At 36.8% G+C, this 20,050-nt stretch overlaps 1 protein-coding gene across 8 annotated transcripts in view; it reads right to left on the minus strand.

The window, feature by feature from the left end:
• Window positions 1-4,990: 4,990 nt before the first annotated feature.
• OSBPL6 (oxysterol binding protein like 6) overlaps window positions 4,991-20,050 on the minus strand; it is a 273,481-nt gene continuing 258,421 nt past the window's right edge. For all 8 annotated transcript variants that reach the window (XM_043992204.1, XM_043992203.1, XM_043992206.1 and 5 more), the window contains 3 exons: window positions 17,488-17,614; window positions 10,026-10,148; window positions 4,991-5,704 (listed from right to left, as the gene is read on the minus strand). In XM_043992204.1, the coding sequence (XP_043848139.1) occupies window positions 5,596-5,704; window positions 10,026-10,148; window positions 17,488-17,614 (359 nt within the window). In that variant the 3' untranslated portion in view covers window positions 4,991-5,595. The remainder of the gene's footprint in view (window positions 5,705-10,025; window positions 10,149-17,487; window positions 17,615-20,050) is intronic.

A 20,050-nucleotide genomic window follows, 5' to 3' on the forward strand; every position in this document is an offset into this window, starting at 1 on the left:
ACGGTCTTAAAATAATTGGTTTAATTTTTTCCCAGGACATTATTTTAATTATTGGAGATCTACAGGGATAAGAATGTATAAAGTATAATAAAAATGAAGAGAGGAAACCTACTGCAACAGAAAGAAGCCTTAAAAAACAGTGCTAAGAAGTTCATCTGCTTATTATAGTGGCTAAAAATTATGCAAAGAAATAGTATACAAATTGGATTATACTCTCTTTTCTTCAGACCTCAAACTGACTTCCATTTCCCTTTTCTTGCTCCATCCCCATACAAACACAGCCAGTGGAAAATGGTAGTGAGGGGGACAAAATGGAAAGATGAATATAAACATTTTACATTACAGGAAAAAAAATCTGCAAAAAACAAGACAAAATCTCACCAGGTGCTCTATATTTGAGAACACTGAGGTAACAAGTGCTCTATAACTGTATGGCATTGTTTTTAGTCTGTGTAGAATCTCTTTGTAATAGTTGCAGTGTTTGTTTTTAAACCTACATGCATGCATAAATATTGCATATTTTACAAAAGTGGAATGTCATATCCAGAAAAAAAAAAGATAAAATAGAAACATATAAGTGCATCCCTGTCCCTTGAAGGAGAATTCGGGAATTGGAGGGAATGCAAATCAATTCATTGTTTTGAAAGATAAGAGGATGTAGAATATTGAGGGGTAACTGCCTTTAGATACAAACCAAATTTAAGCTGGCTTATTCATTCAGTTGCTTAAAATGTTGGATATATTGCTTTTATCATACTATCTTGTTTTGCTTTGTTTTTTGTTTTTGGGTTTTTTGTGAGGCAGTGAGGGTTAAGTGACTTGCCCAGGGTCACACAGCTAGTAAGTGTCAAGTGTCTGAGTTCAGATTTGAACTCAGGTCCTCCTGAATCCAGGGCAGGTGCTTTATCCACCGTGTCACCTAGCTGCCCCCTTTTCATACTATCTTGAACAAGGGAGTCTCCCTTTATACTAACCCTATACTTAGAGCCAATATCACCTTTTCTAGAGGTGATATATTTTATCATTACCTCTAAACAGACCAAATGACAAAAGGTTTGGGGTCAAACAAGACCTTGGAGTTCTACATCAGAAATGGATGCTCTCATTACACTTACTCATCCACGCTAGAAGCAAGCCAAGAATAGTAGAATATAGAATAAACATGGGTGCAAGCACTACATGGTGCTTGAAATGTTAGCTGAAAATTACAAAAGGAATTCAATGAAAAGAATTACAAGGATGGGATGCTAGCCTTGATAAGCAATGCATTTCCTAAGTTATGGGACTGTTCTGAAGAAAGTACCTTGGTCCAAGGGCAACCTTTTCAATAAGAAAATCACTACGGATTCCAGATCATCTCATTAGATGTTCTGAATGTGAATGTGACTTTTTACACACTTTTAACATAACAGCTCTCTTGTGGAAACGACTCCACTTTTGTACACAGCCTGGACTACCTCGATAATCTGTTTTTCATTTGAACCCCTACTTTGTGCTGAGCACTCTCCCTGTCACCACCATATTATATGTGAAGGCAGGGGACTAGCAAAGAATGGACAATTAAAATCCATATAGAGATGGCCACATCAATTGCTTTTTAGCTGGCCAAAGATTGCTTCCTCTTCCTATGAGCTCTACATTTAACTAGTTTGTTAAGCAAAAGGGATTTATTTTAGTTTTTGTCTTGATTCCTCCTAACCATTTCTTGGTGGAGGAGCTAACAATTTAGTGAAATATCCAAGAGATAGGAAGAATGATGAGCAAGACATGTCTGATAATTCAAGAATTGGATAATTACCCTTTAGACTGAAGGTTCCGGGGTTAGGAGTGAAAAAGTCACCTTTAATAGAATAGGAGAGATACAACAGTTCTGGATGCCAATTTTGAAGATAGCTTAAGTGATGGTAATGGGTTTTGGAAGAGAAAGCTCTTTATAGTGATGAGCATATATAATTCTAGAGTGCTATTTTAAATTACTATGTTTATAAAAATCAGAGTTTGATTAATGAAGATGCCTTAGCAACTGTCTTGCCACTGTATTAAGGATCACTGGGCTTTTACATTTTACATTTACTTTTACATTTTAGCTCCTCTGTGTTCTTCTGATCAGGGACTGTCCTATCCTATTTGTATACCCAGTGCACTGCACATTGTAAATTTTTAATAATGACTTTTCTTTCATTTATTCATAATTTTTATGGAAATTATAACAGGGAATGTATTTTTCAATGCATGGAAATAAATTCTTTTTAATGAAAAAAAATAATCTTTAAAAGAACTAGATTATTGAAAGCAAATTCACATACTAGGCAGCAACATTCACGCAACAAGATAATTTGTTTCCCCTGCTGCCTCCTTGCTGGGTTGTATCACTGCCCCTTTTTGCTCATCTGCAGACACCACCACAGGGTCATAATTTTTTGTTGCTCTCCTTAATGACTAGAAATAAGGAAAGGATAGACGGTGAATAAAAATCTGGGAAAACACAACACTATTGGAAGTCCCAGTTTGTGTGGACAGAGATCTTTTAATAACAAAATAGGCATATAGAGTATTAATGATTCCTAAAACCAATTTAGGCTTTTATCAAAACAACTGCCTGATATTATTCATTTCTGCTATTAGAAATAGTCTCAGTTAAACTACTATATAAAAAAATCTAAAGAGAATAAATTTCACAGTCATTTTAAGCGCACTGCACAAATAATATATGAAAAATGAACCACTGGGAAGTGTAAATGCACATACAAATTCTAGCATTTACAATATTCAATGAAATATTTTGTAAAAACATTGTTGAACATTTTCAAATGACAGTCTGATCAGATCTAAACCTCAAAAGACTGAGTCATATAGGTTATTGGGTGATTTTTTTTTTAAGTGCATTGGAGAGGGTCCATACCTGGGATTTCATCAGTGTGTAGAATATTGAATATGGGAACTCCTTCCACTGATGTAAATTGTGAATTATCTTAGGGAATTGTCTGGGGCACTGAGATGTTAACTAACTTGTTCATGGTCATGTAATTTGTATGTATCAGAGGCCTGGTGGGTTTAGAAACTCTAAAATGGCATGGTTAGTGGATATATATTGTTTTATTCCTCATATCCTCAGTTCTAATAGAAGAGCATCAGCCTAGCTTATGCCTCATCTGAAATTGAAACCCACTTCCAAACAAATGACCTTTTACTCATCTTAAAACTCATACTCTCAGTAGAAGCATTATTCTTTCTGACTCAATTCTACAAAATGGCAAGGTTCTATTGATCTTTCTTATCCTTCCCAAACTGCCTCCTCTTGTAATCTCCTACATTACTTTTTTACAACTGTGCCCTTAATAACCCCTGACCTCGTACAATATTTCACCTATGTTTGGATTGTGTTATGAGATACTTCAAGGAAGTACTCTTAAGGGCAGGGAGAGAAGCTTCAAACACTAATGATAGCAGGTCAGCAGCTGTGTTTGAAAAGAGGCCAAGAGGATTCTGCTTAAAAGCATATGCCTTAGGAAGCTGTATGGACAGACAGAGGAGTGGGATGAGCATGGAAGAAGGCATGTAATTCTGTGGGTGGAACCACCCACTGATGTGGAATGGGGATAACTGGAAAAGTGGGAAGGAGACAAATTCGTGTGGTTTAAGGAAGATGCCAAAAATCTGATTATTTGCTAATTTAATATGGTCTGTGTCCCTTTATGCAAATTAATGCAAAGCTTGATTCTATGTATTTGCATTCATATCAGATTAAACAGGAAGCCTGAATTTGTGTCCTGTCTGGCCATATTGACTAAACTGGTTAACTTATGAGAGATTCTATCACTTTTACCTAAGCTTTCATTAGCATTTTCTCTTTTTTTACTCCTGATAAAGGTGTTATCTAAATAATGGAATATACATTTTTACTTCAAGCCTTGGCTTTTTTGTTGGGGGTGATAAATACTAGAATCACTATGTGTGATTAAACAAGTAAAATTTTAATGATCTTGTTATCAGTTTAAGATAACAGTTGTAGCCCAGTTAAAGGGCTCTAACTAAGAATAAATATATGAGTGTATATGTAGGCATTCTGTAAGAAAGTCTCTTGAGATTTTCATACAGGAGTTAATTTTTCCATTTACATGCAAAACAAAGTGTGAATACTGATGCAAGTTGCCTGCATGACCTTCCCATGTGGTAGTGGAAAAACAGGCCCTAAATTATGCAAAATACAGGTATGGCCACTTTTGGGGTAAGCAATGAATCCCTCATCCATTCCTCTTCCATTGCTTGAAAAAAACAAACAAACAAACCACCAAAACTTAAGTGCTTGACAAATAAATGGTCATCTACCAACAAATAGCTTGTTTACTCCCTGAAATAAAAACAAAAAACCCAACAACCTCAGAATCACTTAAGGGAAAACAAAACACAGTTTTGCATAGGACTCATTTAGACAACACAAATAAGCAGTTATTGATGCTAATAGGTAGGTGTTCTTCTTCCTGTCCCTACTGAAAATTATCTAGGGATCCTGGGTGAGAGTCAGGAGGTTGGAAAGCAATAGGATGACAAATCCCAGCCCTAAATCTATGTCATTCAATCTCCTCTGTGCCTTTCATAAAGATGACAGTTAAGATTATACAGTATTATGGAGCCCTGAAGGGCTCTTTACATCCTTTGGGTTCTCCTTCAAAGGTTTCTTAACACTGATGCAAAGTATGCAAATGAGATTTTGTCCACTAAATGGGCTCACTGTGATTTCAAGATCAGCAGGAATTATTTCTCAGTGAAGGGTATTTTAGGATAGGGACTTCTTAACTAGCCACCTGGATGCAGCCTTCTATTTCTCTTCCGATGGATCCCAAACCTAGTAGCATCCATCTCATCAAAGCCAACTGTGCAGATTCTCCTTGCCGTGTGATCACCCATTTATGCTCATTTATGGGATTGCTTTGAACCCCAAAATGGGAATCATATCATGCTTCAAAAAGATCTGTTCTTCACACCAGCCTAAGAGCACACATTTTAAAATGATTTATTTTACATCTTCACATTTCTTAAGGCATGAACAATGGCGTTATGGATGGAACAGGTTTCCCAAAGCATCATGTTTTGTTGTTGTTGTTGTTGAACAAGGCCAGCACAAGCATGTCACAAAGGACAGACAAACCTCAAGCCTGAACTGACCCACAGCTGTGACCCAGGAGTTTATAGTATATAATCATGGCTCTTCCAAGCAAATGACCAAATTCATGTTTTATACATTTGTACATATTATTTTGAACTCTCAAGGTTGGCTTTAAGCACCAGGTACAGTTTTTTTTTTCTTTACAAACTCTTCAGACTTTGGATTACTTTTATCTGCTCCCTTTATTCTGCGTTTCGAGGGTGAGGACATTTTAAGGAAGTATGGCTGCAGCAAAACAGAAAGGATCCCAAAGTGGTCAAGGGCCTGGTCTAATGCACTTTTGAAAGTCCATTATAAAGATGAATAGAAAAGCAAATGGTAAGTTTTCTGTAGACCCACAAACCACGCTTAGCTATAAGAAACAACATTGTGCATAGTTATTTATTCATTCAGAGGGTGATATGTGTACTCGGATCTATAGTCTTGGGTTACCAGAGTACAGGGCTTTCTACTTTGCTAAAGCCAGGGTCCTTTCGAAGTTCCCAATAGGTGTCATTAGAAACCCATGCTTCTCTTTGATTGGCATCAATGACTTTTCTGTGAAAACATAAAAAAAAATTCATATCAGATTCAATTAAACTCAATTCCAAACATTTTTAAAATTGACATGTTGCAAGGCAATCAAACAGAACTTGATTCTCTTCTGTAGCCATGAAAATTACTAGCCATTACTTATTTGGATGTATTAGCATATCTCCATTGTGGTTGGGCTCATAACCGCATTAAAGGAAAAATAATTCATGTGGGAAACCATCTGGCTAATACTTCAAAGTGGATTTTTAAATTCCTGTTTTCCACAGGACTCCAGCTGGGTCCCAATATGACTTGTATGCTAATGGGATTATGATCTTATCAATATTGGCATCCCCTCCAATGATAGAGACCACAATCTAATCATGCCTGGGCATCTTATTCTACTCTGGTCCATGACCTCCCATAAATTTGCCACAGGTGTGTGTGTGTGTGTGTGTGTGATCTGATGTGCTAGAAGCCCTCCTTGAATTGTTTTAAAACTGCAGGATATAACTATCATCAAAGTTTCACAAAAATGTTTGGGCCTTCTGTGCTATATGAATTACTACTCTTCCTCACTAATTTGGAATAATCTGAAGCAGGCAGAGACAGATTAAGTTTATGATAGGTCTGAATTTGAAAATACTTATTAAAACCACAGGAGTATTGAAACTGAAAGGAAATCAAGTCTCTAAGCCCAATAATTTAATAAGTCCCCATTATGTGTTAGACACTGTGGTAAGTATTGAGGATACAAAAAAAAAAGTCAAAAAACAGTTTCTGCTCTCAAGGAACTCACAGTCTAATGGGGGAGACAACAGTGTAAGGACAAAATACTGAGATATATATATATGAATGAATGAAATTGGGGGTAGTCTCAGAAATTAGGGGGTAGTCTCAGAGGGAAGGTACTAGAATTAAGGAAGATTAGGAATTGCTTCTTATAGAAGGTAAGATTTTAGCTGAAACTTAAAGGAAGCCAGGAAAACTAAGGGTTGGAAATAAGGAAAGAGAATATTTCAGGTTTGGGCAATAGCCAGTGAAAATGCTCCAAGTTGGGAAATGAAGTGTCTTGTGCACGGAAAAGCAAAGAGGGAAACTTGGAGACCATGTAGTCAGATGGTACTATTTTATAGATGAGGCCAACAATGCCCAGAGAGGTGATGTGATCTGTCCAGAGTTGGAAAGCTAGTAAGTATAATTTAAAATGAGTGGCATCTAAACTGTGATTTCATGCTCTTTACAACATCTTTTTTTGGCACGTACAGAGATGGGGGAGAAGGGAAAGAAGTCGTTTCTCAGATTGCAATCTTATTCCTAAATTTTGTCTGATAAGGAGGAAGGAAAAAATACTCCCTGAAATTCAAAAGACTCAGCTTTAAAAGGAAGATTGGACAGAACAGAAGGGAGGCATGCTGTCAGGATCTGCAAGTTATACATGGGGTAATGATGTGAAAGGAAACCAGCTGTGAAACACCATCCTCAGACTCACTCCAGCTGCCAACAGATGTGGAAGGAGGGCCAAGGGGAGGGCGAGGCAGGAGAGGGCTATGGCTTTTCATGCACATTTGAAGACCAAATTCTTGCTGAAAATTTTAGGCAAAGATTAGCACAATGAAAAACCAAATCGAAGTAAAAAAGGAGATAACATTCTTTTTACTTTTGCTCACTTGAGTCATTTTTTCCACAGCACATATGGGGATTCAAAGAGGACTATGAAACTATGAAAATAATTTACAAATTATATTTTGATTAAAAAATATACACACCCAATCATTCTCCTTCTGGGTATATTTCAATTCCAGAGATTTGAAAATCATTTGTAAAGGCTCTGATGTGATTAGGTGGGGAAAAAAATAGGATAAACAATAACTGCTTTTAGTCCAAGTGAGTGATCAATTAGTTAATTGGGTTCTTGGGGGGGGGGGGCGGGGGGGGGGGGGCAAAGAGGGTTAAGTGACTTGCCCAGGGTCACACAGCTAGTAAGTTAGTGTCAAGTGTTTGATACTGGATTTGAACTCAAGGTCCTCCTGAATTCAAGGCCAGTGTTTTATCCACTGTGCCACCTAGCTGCCCCTAGTTAATTGGGTTCTTGATTCACTCACTAATTCTTTTCTATATTCTGAAGCAAAAGAAGTCCACAAGAAAGAGAAAAGGAGTAGGGTGTGTGGGGAGTGGGGAGGTTTGAGGTGGAGGGGTCTGATTTAAATCGAATAAGGATAGAATCAAAAAAAGAGAAAAATGTGATTTAAATTTGACTTGGTATCCAATGCCTCAATGATAGTTTTTTTTTTTTAATCCTAATTTGGAAAACAATCAATCAGCTAACAAGTATTTTTAAGTGCCTACTATGTGCTAGGCACTGTAGTCAAATATATTTCTTTAGTTATTAAATATTTCAAAAGAAGATCATAGAATTTGAAATTAGAATTAAAATGAGAATTTATTTAGAGCGGGAAGGATGTTAGAGGGCACTGAACCCAGCTCCCTCAATTAGTAGTTAAAGAAACTGAAGGATTGATGGGTTAAGAGTGTTGGTGATGATGTCAAAAGATTTGAGTGTGAGTTTTACATCTCCCACTTAGTAGCAATGTAATCTTGTTCAGGTTACTTAATTTCTTCTTTCTTTCTTTCTTTTTCTTTTTTTTTTTTTTGCGGGCCGATGAGGGTTAAGTGACTTTGCCCAGTCACACAGCTAGTAAGTGTCAAGTGTCTGAGGCTGGATTTGAACTCAGGTCCTCTTGAATCCAGGGCTGGTTATTTATCTACTGTGTCACCTACCTGCCCCCTACTTAATTTCTTGAATCTCAATTTTCTCATTTGAATAACAGGGATGTCATATCCCCTACCTTAGGGGATGTAGGTGAGAAAAAAAGCTTTGGCTGCTATTACTGTTGTTCTTATTGAAAAAACGTCTCTAAAGAATGAGGAACTTTGAACACATCTATTAGAGGCTAAAGTGTTTTAAAGCAAATAGAAATGAAATAATAACTCTAAATGTCTACAGATCCATTGTGTAAGGCACAAGGTCTTTGACTCTGTAGATTAATTACTGTATCTGCAGTGATTTTTCTTTAAAATGACAATCTACATGACAGAGAAATCCAGAAATGATGATAACTAAGGATGATCATCCCATCATTGTTTAATATCACTGTTATCACAATGGAATGGATTTCAAAATCACAGGTAATCATAAAATCAACGAATGTTGGAGTTGGAAGGACCATCTATTCCAATGGCTACATGAACAAGAATGATCATCACAATCAACGACAAATCGTTATCCAGCCTTTCCTTGAAGACCTCCAATACAGGAGAATCCCCCATCTACTTTTATTTTTTATTTATTTTTTTAATAATTAAAAAGAGTATTTTATTATTTTCCAGTTACATGTAAAGATAGTTTTCTTTTTTTTTTTTGGGTGAGGCAATTGGGGTTAAGTGACTTGCCCAGGGTCACACAGCTACTAAGTGTTAAGTGTCTGAGGCTGGATTTGAACTCAGGTCCTCCTGAATCCAAGGCGGGTGCTCTATCCACTGCGCCACCTAGCTGCCCCTAAAGATAGTTTTCAACATTTATTTTCATAGGATTTTTAGTTCCAAATTTTTTACCACTCTCCCTTCCCTCATCCCCTCCCCAAGATGGAAAGCAATCTGATATAGGTTATATATGTAAAATCATATTAAACCTATTTCTGCTCCTGTCTACTTTTGGATGGTTATAAAAGTGGACTGGGCTGCATATTCATAATTCAAATATCAGCTCATGGTGACTCTCTCTTGCTGAAAGCAGAATAGTTTCAAATTTCTTGGCAAGGATGGTTGAAGGGTGATACTTTCTCTATAGAGTATCTGATCACTAAACAAAACATCCTGGTAAGAGCTCACTTTCCTTGGTTTTCCAAGGAAGTTATCAGTATCTTTCATAGGCAGAGTGAAGAAGGAGAAGAGAATAAGATTGACTTAGCATTTTCAGAATTAGTGAGTCCAAAGTATCCATGAACACCAAGATTTCTCCAGTGCTTCCTGAGCCAAAAAGCAACATTTACTCTCTTAATGGACTTGATTCATTTGCTTTTTATGTTCTCCTTTTACTATGGTGTTCTTTTTTTTTTTTTTTTTTGGTGAGGCAATTGGGGTTAAGTGACTTGTCCAGGGTCACACAGCTAGTACGTGTCAAGTGTCTGAGGCCGGATTTGAACTCAGGTGCTCCTGACTCCAGGGCTGGTGCTCCACCTAGCTGCTCCAGTGTTCTTATTTTTATTCACCAGTAGTTATCTTTTAGGATAATGCTTTTTTTCCCCCTGAAAAAGATAACATCTGGTTACATGGACTGACTTACTTAAAAAATTTTGGTATATGTTCCAGGTGATTTTCTTCCATGTATCGCCTTCGAGATCTTTGGAGCTCTTCTACTCTTTGCTTCTCAGCAGCTGCTGCTTCTAAATTCCCTTCTTCCAAAAACCTAAGCACAGAATAGTCCATCTTTCAGAAGATATATCACATTCAATAAGAGTGAAATAATTTAATCCATAGCATAAATGTGGTTATCTTCATCATTATGAGTAGAAAACATTGCAGATTGTAATTTATTATTATACCCCTTGTTGTCCTGTCATTTGGGATTTTCTTGGCAAAGATATTGGCGTGGTTTTCTTTCTCCAGCTTATTTTACAGATAAGGAACAGAGGCAAACAGGGTTAAGTGATTTGCCCAGGGTCACACTGCTAGTAAGTATCTAAGGTCAGATTTGAACTCAGGACAATGAGTCTTCCTGACTTCATGCCTGGCACTCTATCCACTATACCACCTACCTGCCCCATTATACCCTTCAGTATACAATTTCTTCATTGATAATAATATTGGATGTTGCATGATGTATTATACCACACATATAGGATCAATGCTATCGGGCACTTTTTATTGGGTCTTGTCTCATTGTCTCTTTACTGGGGGATAAAAAAGTAGTACTCCTACGATGCAAATTCAGCCCAGCAAAGCTCAGAATTCATTGCTAATGTCTCAAAACTCCTGAAATATAAATAAAATAAGAAATTATTTTTTATGTAATTTAAATCTTACCTACCACAATTTTCCCTTCTTTATCATTGTCCTAACAGAGCAGGAAAGAGCAATGTAGAAGAATAAAATGAAGATGAAATGTGGTATTGGAAGATCTGTGTTCAAATCCTACCTCTGACACTACCTGTGTGAACATGGGCAAGGTAATTAACCTTAGTTTCTCCATGTGTAAAATGAGGTGGCTGGACTAGATCAGGGCTTCTTAAACTTTTTCCACTTGTGAAACCTGAGAAATTTTTATGTAATCCCTAGTATATAGGTATATAAAATCAGTAGACGTAAACTTTTACTGTTGCCAAATTTTTTGCCAGCACCACATTCAGTTATGTGACCCCATATGAGGTCACAACCCACAGTTTAAGAAGTTTTGGACTAGATGACTTCAAGTCTCATATAGTTCTAAATATGTCATCCTATAATCTCAACCAGCAAATAAGCAATTAAATGATCAATTTATTCTTCCCCTCCTCCAATAATTGAGTAGGGTCATTTAACCATGCATTACCCATATAAAAATCTGAACTAGATAAGTTAGTAGAGAATTATTTATACTACAAATATAGTCCTGCTTCACAAAATTAATAATCACAAGGTTTCTTTGGATAAGCATTTTCCCCGTGTACTTGTATTTGTTTCTGGATTGACTACTTAATAGAGGTTGAAAAAGACCTGAAGCCAATTGAAAGGTAACTAGAAATAAAGATAAAAAGTATCTCAAAGTAAATGAGTTTGGCTAATTTTCTGTAAGGTCATGGGATCGGGTGATTTTTTGATTTCTCAACATTGGACTTTCCCATAGATTTCCAGGAATATGTCTACTTTATAATGCAAGATCCACCTGAGTAGAATCACATTAAGGGTAGAATCAGGAATGATTTGCTCCTTAATAGGTTCTTCTGCCCGTTTTAGGATTCTAGAACTTAAAAAAGGTGGGAGATTTGGATTGCCTGATGTTTAAAAAAAAGAAAGGAAAAAATAGAAATATGTTAAGAAATGTTTTAAAAAATTATTATCATTTGAATATTGTTGAAGGATAGAAAGTCACAAGGCAGTCTTTTCTTTGTTCTTATCAAAGTGCACTTGTTATACATGAGGTTGTGACGAGCATCCACAAATGCCATTATGGGACAAGATAGCCAGCTGTTCTCTATCTCCACTGAGGCCTGACCAAGAGGAAATGAGCTTAAAGTGAATCAGGAGATACTTCCGTGACAAAGTGAAGATTTGGATGACTGCCAAGGGTTTTTAGACACTATAGTAGATTAATAAGGAATAAGGTGAAATTGGTTATAAAAAAAAAGTATGGCAATCTTCTACCCATTGATGGCGGTTTAGGGTTATTAGTGCAAAGAAATCCTATTGGATCCCTTTTATTTTGAATTAAATTTATGTGGAAAAAATCAAGTTAGAAGCTGGGACATTATTTCCCCTACCTTCAGAATATATGGAAAAGAATAAGTTCTGAAAAAAAGAAAGGGTAGCAGAAAATATGATAAAAACTCTCAATGAGAGAATTTTTTAAAATTATAGAATGATGGACAAAACAAGGCAAAGTATGTACAATGTTAGGAAGGAGAAATATGGGCATAAAATTGATAGCATGAATAAAAATTCTAATGGCGGTATTCAGAATATAAAATTTCAAAAATGAGGGCAAAGTATAAGTATATAATAGAATATTTTGTAAAGGAAGTTACTGATAAATGTAGATATCAGGTTTAGGGAAACAACTACTCCTGTGGGCACAAATGACATTGCCAGCAGCAATCTAGAAAGAATGGTTAGAGATTATGCAACCTCTTCCAAGAAAACAAAGACATTAGTGGCACCCAGTGGTTTAATTGCTACAGCTGACTTAAGGCAAGGACTCCAGAAAAAAAGGGAAGATTTGAGAACAGTTGTGAAGACTGTGTCTGATGGTGGGATTGGGATTTCTCTAATACAGCTTAATATATCAGAATGACAGGCTCCTGACAAGGGATGTCAGCTGACCTAAGCTGTTGAGAATGAATTTTCTTTCTAGCAGTCTTGTAAATCTAATCAAATGGGCTTTAAACTCAAGAGAATGAGGAGGAAGAACATTGCCTTTGCATAGGAACTAAGCTACATAGCATAAAGAGGAGCTATAAGATAGGAAGAATAGCTCTGGGCACATCCCAAAATTCAATATCTAAGAAAAGAGCAAATATTGAAATCTATGGTTTCAGATATCTATATACAAATGCACAAAACATAGGTAAACAAGCAAGGGGAATTAGCCTAAAACAAGGAAGCGAATCTGAATTTAAAGGAATCAGAGAGATATGATGGTCTGGGACTCTTGATGAGGAATCTCCCTGGGGAAGCGTACACCTTTACTCAAAAGGAATGTCATAGACAAAAGGGGTGCAGAATAACATAGGCAGTAAGATATATTCATGTGAGGAAATACAGAAAAAAAGAGGTGGTAATCATGGAGGAAAACATTTGGGCAAAGATGACTAGAAGCAAAAATGAACAATATTGTCTTGTATTTACTTCTGATTACTGGGAAGGAGGGGAAAGGAATTAATGAGGCATTTGGAAAATAAATCATAAGCATTGCATGGATGCATGGATACATGATATAGTAGCTATGTGACCCTGGGGAAGCCACTTAATGCTGTTTGCCTCAGTTTCCTCATTTGTAAAATGAACTGAGGAAGGAAACAGCAAACCACTCTAGTATCTCTGCTAAGAAAACCCTAAAAGGGGACTTTAAGAGTTAGACATGACTCAAAAACGACTAACCAACAAAACATTTAGGGGCAAGTAGGTGGTGCAGTGAATAGAGTGCTGGGTCTGAAGTCAGAAGACTCTGAGTTCAAATTGTGCCTTAGACACACTAGTTTTGTGGTCCTGGACAAGTCACTTAATCCTATTTGCCTCAGTTACCTCATCTAAAAAAATGAGTGGAGAAAGAAATAGCAAACCACTCCAGTATTTCTACCAAGAGAACCCCAAATGGGGTCATGAAGAATTGGACATGACAAAAAAAGACAACAGCGAAGGAAGACTTCGGTTAGTCAGAGCACTCTGTCTACAAAATAGCTAATTATTTCTTGAATTGACTTGATAATTTCATCCTTCAAATGGTGAAGACACTATTTACAGAAAGACTTTCTGTTTTAGACCTAGTTCTCAGTATCAAGGAAGAAATGGTACCAGAGGTGGAAATGATGAGAACTTTGTGAGGAAGTGACTAGTGTACCTTAAAATTTGTAACAGAAAAGGAGACAGAAGCGGGGAACAGATTATCTTAGATTAGGGGAGAATAGATTTCAAAGGGTTCAGAGAAATGATAGGTAGGATCATATGTCCAAAAATTCTGGAAGGGAAGTCAGACTTGGATGGATGAGAAACTCTTACAAATGATATTGTGAAGAAACAATTTTCATAAGGAAAAAAAGAAAGGTAGGAAGGTAATGAGGAAAAAAAGAAAGCTAAGAAGTAGGAAAGAAACAAGCTTTTATCAGGTGTCTACTATGTGCTAGACATTGTACTAAGTGTTTTACTGATACTTACCATATTTGATCCTGGGAGTTGAGTGCTATTATCACCCCCATTTTGCAGTTGAGGAAACTGAGACAAAAAGAGGTTAAATGACTTGCTGAGGGTCATACAGCTAGTAAGTGTCTGAGGCCAGATTTGGACTTGGGTCTTCCTGACTTGAGGCCCAACGTTCTATGCACTGTGCCACCTAACCTGTTTAAAGATACTGATATGGCTGCCCAGGGAAGTCAACATTCAACTTAGATATTAAGAAGACATGTAGGGGCAGCTAGGTGGTGCAGTGGATAGAGCACCGGCCCTGGAGTCAGGAGGACCTGAGTTCAAATCCGGCCTCAAACACTTAACACTTACTAGCTGTGTGACATTGGGCAAGTCACTTAACCCCAACTGCCTCACCAAAAAAGAAAAAAAAAGAAGACATGTATAGAAAATGTACACAAGGGCAGGTAGAGGATAAAACTGGGATGGTCCTCTAAGAATGGTGGCTGGAGTACTAAAGACAACAGAAGGGATTTGGTCTCTCTTTTTTTTTTCTTTTAAAGCTACATTGGTAAAAAGAGAATGATTAATAAGGGATAAATAAGTAGTACTGCCCATCTGAATGGTTTGGATAAAAAGTGACTAAGTAGGGGAGGCACAGCCGATTAACTTTATTTTGCTTCCATTTTTTCCACCACAAAGAATGTCATTTGGCACCTATCAGATTGGCTAAAATGACAAAAAAGGAAGATAATAAATGTTGGAGAAGCTGTGGGAAAATTGGAACACTAATGCATTGTTGGTGGAGCTGTGAACTGATCCAACCATTCTGGAGAGCAATTTGGAATTATGCCCAAAGGGCGATAAAGCTGTGCATACCCTTTGACCCAGCAATTCCACTTTTAGGTCTTTTTCCCAAAGAAATCATAGAATGGGGAAAGGGACCCACATGTACAAAAATATTTATAGCTGCTCTTTACGTGGTAGCAAGGAATTGGAAGTTAAGGGGGTGCCCATCAATTGGGGAATGGCTGGACAAGTTGTGGTATATGAATACAATGGAATACTACTGTGCTGTAAGAAATGATGAGCAGGAGGAGTTCAGAGAAACCTGGAGGGTCTTGCGTGAGCTGATGATGAGTGAGATGAGCAGAACCAGAAGAACATTGTACACAGTATCATCAGAATTGAGTGTTGACCTACTGTGATGGACTATATTCTTCTCACCAATGCAATGGTACAGAAGAGTTCCAGGGAACTCATGATAGAAGAGGATCTCCAAATCCAAGGGAAAAAAAAAAAAAAGAACTGTAGAGTATAGATGCTGATTGAACCATACTATTTCTTTTGTTTTGGGTGCTGTTGTGTTTTTTTTTCTATTTTGAGGTTTTGCATCACTGCTCTGATTTTTTCTCTTGTAACAGGATTAATGCAGAAATAGGATTAATGTTATTATGTATATATATATATATGTATATGTATATGTATATGTATATAGATATATAGATATAACCTATATCAGATTACCTGCTGTCTAGGGGAGGGGGGAGGGAGGGAGAAAAATCTGAAATTGTAAAGCTTGTATAAACAAAAGTTGAGAACTATCTCTACATGTAATGGAAAAAATAAAATACCTTATATGTAAAAAAAAAAAAAAAGAATGTCATTTGGACTAGAAGGGACGGGAAAAAAAAGGCCAATAGGGAGTTGATAATCAAGATAAGTTTGGAGGTAATAAAAGCTATCATTTATATAGCACTTACTACCTGACAAGTACTGTGCTAAGCACTTTTTGATTATTATCTGACTTGATTCTCATGACAACCCAGGGAGGAAGGTGATATTATTGCCTCCATTTTACAGATGAGGAAACTGAGGTAAAACTGAAATTAAGTGGGTTGCCTAGGGTCACTTAGCTAGTATGTGTTTGAGGCTGGAAGAGAGTGCTTGTTTTTGAAGAGTTCAAGTCCTAGGGTCTGCGGAATGTTCATATATGAGTGAACCTCAATGAGTGATAATGGAAATATGATGAAGAATGAAAGAAATATTAAAGAACTGGGGAAGGGGAAGAATTGGGAAATATTAAAGAATAGGAGGAGGAAGAGGAAGAGGAGGAGAATCTACAAATTATTGGATGGTAAGAGTGCCTTCAGTTCATGTTAAAATTCTATAACAGCATTGAAAAGATGGTTAGTGAACAGTGAACATACAGAAAAGAAAGCAGTGATCAAAAGGAGCCACTTAATTCTTGGCTTCATCAAAAGCAAGTTATGTTAGACTGATGTCACTGACAGTGTAGATATAATTAGAATCAGGGAGGTGACTGTCCTGAGCTACTGTGGCTTGGCTTCCGCAGTGCTGTGTTCAGTCCTGGGCACTAGATTGTATGAAAGACATTGTTAAGTTGGAAAGTATTTTTTTGTTTTGCATAAGGCAATTGGGGTTAAGTGACTTGCCCAGGGTCACACAGCTAGTAAGTGTTAAGTGTCTGAGGCCGGATTTGAACTCAGGTACTCTTGAATCCAGGGCTGGTGCTTTATCCACTGTGCCACCTAGCTGCCCCTGGAAAGTATCTCAGAGGAAGGTGATCAGCACACAGAAGAGCAACGAGGTCACTTCATATGGGCACTAGTCATGGGAACTAGGCAAGTTTAACTTGGAGAAAAAGAACGATCTTCAAATATTTGAAGAATGGAGATGGAGTAGACTTGTTCTTCTAAAGGCAGGAAAACAATCAGAGCTATTCCAAAGTGGAATGAACTGCCTGCAGAGTTCTTGGCTTCTACCTCATGCTGGGTCTTTAGGAAAGGCCAAGTGAGAATTTATCAAGGACACTATAGAAGGGAACTTTTGATGGATTTAGATTTGATGTCCTTTCTCTGATTCTGTCACTCCAAATCCCAGGTCCTTTCCACTTTATCACTCTTCTCTTTTTGCTAACCTTTTCTTATGATTAAAAAAAAATATGCAAAAACAACAAAAAAAGGAGAAACAAAGAAAAAAGAAGCTTCTGTGGATATTTTTGCAAGTTAGATAAAAGTTTGCATATTAAAACAATGAACATCTGTTTTGATTAGTTTGAGTGTTGTCTTGCATTTAGGAAGTATTCAGAACATATTTACTGAATCAGTCAAGGGAGGAGAATGGTTTGGTAATCTCTGGAGATCCTGCAATGGTTTTATCAAAATCATTTAAAATTTTAAAATGCTGACCTTTGATCTGGCCTGAATCTAGCATCTGTTGGAGGAAGGAGATCTTTCAGAACAGGATCTAATTCATTGAGTTCAATAGCAAACCTTGTAAAGCCATAGTACAGTTCATAATTGGTTGGCATGGAACCTGAAAGAAATTCAAAAAAAATAAAATATTGCTGAGATACATTAAAAAAAAATTTAATGTGCCCCGTTGATTTATTATTATAAACAGTTACTACTGAGTAATGTGGTCACTTTATATAACCATGAGCATACTGGATTGAAGTCACTGAGTTGGAAGAGACCCTGAAATTCCCCAGTAAGAACAAGTAGCCTCTGTTTGAAGACCTCCAGCCATTGGGGCCCCACTTCTGCTCCAATTAAGTCAATTTCATTTCTGTATCATTAGTTTTTCTATAGAACCTAAATCTGTGTTTCTGTAACTTCTATCCTTTGTTCCTGGTTCTCTTCTTTGGAATCAAGTGGAAGACACTGAATTGCTCTCTTACAAGAGAGCCTGTCAAATCATTGAATACAGATATCATGGTCCTCTTAAATCTTTCCTGCTCCAGCTCAAGTATCCCCTTCCTTCAATGAATCCTTGTATAAAACAGCTTCTAGTCTCCTCACTGTTCCATTACTATTGCTTTGAATAAAGTCCAGTTTGTCAAAGTCCTTCCTAAAATATGATATCCAGAACTAAATACCAAATTCCAATGTGGTTTAATCCATGTCAAATACAACAAACCCCCTCAATGTTGGGGCTTTCCTGATTTGATTGCCTCCAATTTAATTATCTCTACATCTCATTTGGACTTAGTTGTTTGCAAGTTGTTTCCCATATTGGACTGAGAGCTCCTCAAGGGAAGGAAGAATTTTTAACTTTGTATTCCCAGTGGTTGGCACAGGGCCTGGCACATGGTAGAAGCTTAAGAAATGCTTATTAACTTGACTTGACAGACCTTATTCTGGACATTAGGCTTAGTGATTAATTCAGTGAAGACCTGTGAGATTGTGATTCTCTTAGGGGGAACACTCGATTTTGTAATTTCATAGTGATTATCATAAAAATGAAGATTTTAAAAATAAATTATTAGTAGACTGATAAAACCCCAGATTTTCTTATACACTGTTTTAGAAAATACTGGCTAACCCATTTCATCTTGTTTCTTTTAAAATTCAATGTGTTTACAGAATGCCAATATAATTAGCTTTATGGGGAAAAAAAGGCTTGCTTGGCAGTGTGATAGAGAAACAAAAAACATGGCAATTTGTATGAGCTTTGTGTTGACACCTTAACTACCTTACCAACAAGAAATGTAAAGCTTACTAATGACTTTTGGGGACACTTCACTGCCAATTGCAAAATTACTCAAATTGATAAGCAAACCCATAAAGTTTTGGATTCAGTGGCAAAATAAGTAACAAACATAGATTTATTTTTACTGGTACCTGATCAGCACTATACAATTGAATTACCCATATTCTATGAGAATAATGAAGTTGTTTACAGTAATTAAATTTAATAGATCTGTTACTAGTGTTGAGATGACAGGGTAAATTAGCACTGAGTGTCAATGAAAGCAGCATGATTTTTGCTACATTCTTGACACGCAAATACCTTTTATCATAATAAGAGCTTACATTTATATAGTGCTTTAAGGTTTACAAAGCATTTTATATGTATCATCTCATTTGGTTCTTAGCACAACTCTGTGAGGTAAGTGCTAGGATTATTTCTATTTTACAGATATGAGGAACTGAAGTTTAGATAAAGTAACTTACTCTAGACAGCTAGGTGATTAGAGCACTAGACCTAGAGTCAAGAAGACCTGAGTTCAAATCCAGCCTCAGTCCCACTTAATAGTTGAGCGATCTTGGGTAAGTCATTTAATCTCTGTCTGCCTCAGTTTCCACAACTGTAAAATTGGGATACAATAACATCTGTCTCCCAGAATTGTTGTTGTGAGGGTCAAATGATAAAAATATTTGTAAAGTGCTTATGTCTGGCACATAGTCAACACTTAATAAATGCTTGTTTCCTTGTTTCCTTCCTTCCTTCCTTCCATATCCTCTCTCTAATCTCCAATCTAACCTTCATTTCACCCTGTCATCTCCTTAACCATTATGCCAAAAGTGAATGAGATATGAGTGCTAACTCCAAATTTAGCACTCTATCAACTATGTCCTACTACTACTCATTTTACAAAACCAGAATATATGAAAAGGGTTTTAGGGCAACACGTATTTTTTGTTATCCAAATCATAGTTTAAAAATTAAACCACCAAAAAAAGAGCAAAATTGCACAAAACTAAATTAACCTTGATTACATGCTAGAAATGTTAATGGAAGCTTAGGGTGGGGAAGGAAGAAAAAAAACTATTCTGAAGTTTTCTGGGTAAAGACTCTCAGTAAATTATTATTATTATTATAATATTATTTTGTTTGTTTTTTGTGAGGCAATTGGGGTTAAGTGACTTTCCCAGAGTCACACAGCTAGTAAGTGTTAAGTGTCTGAGGCTGGATTTGAACTCAGGTCCTCCTGAATCCAGGGCCAGTGCTCTATCCATTGCACCACCC

The sequence above is a fragment of the Dromiciops gliroides genome, chromosome 3, assembly GCF_019393635.1.
Source record: "Dromiciops gliroides isolate mDroGli1 chromosome 3, mDroGli1.pri, whole genome shotgun sequence".
NCBI classification, from domain to species: Eukaryota; Metazoa; Chordata; class Mammalia; order Microbiotheria; family Microbiotheriidae; genus Dromiciops; species Dromiciops gliroides.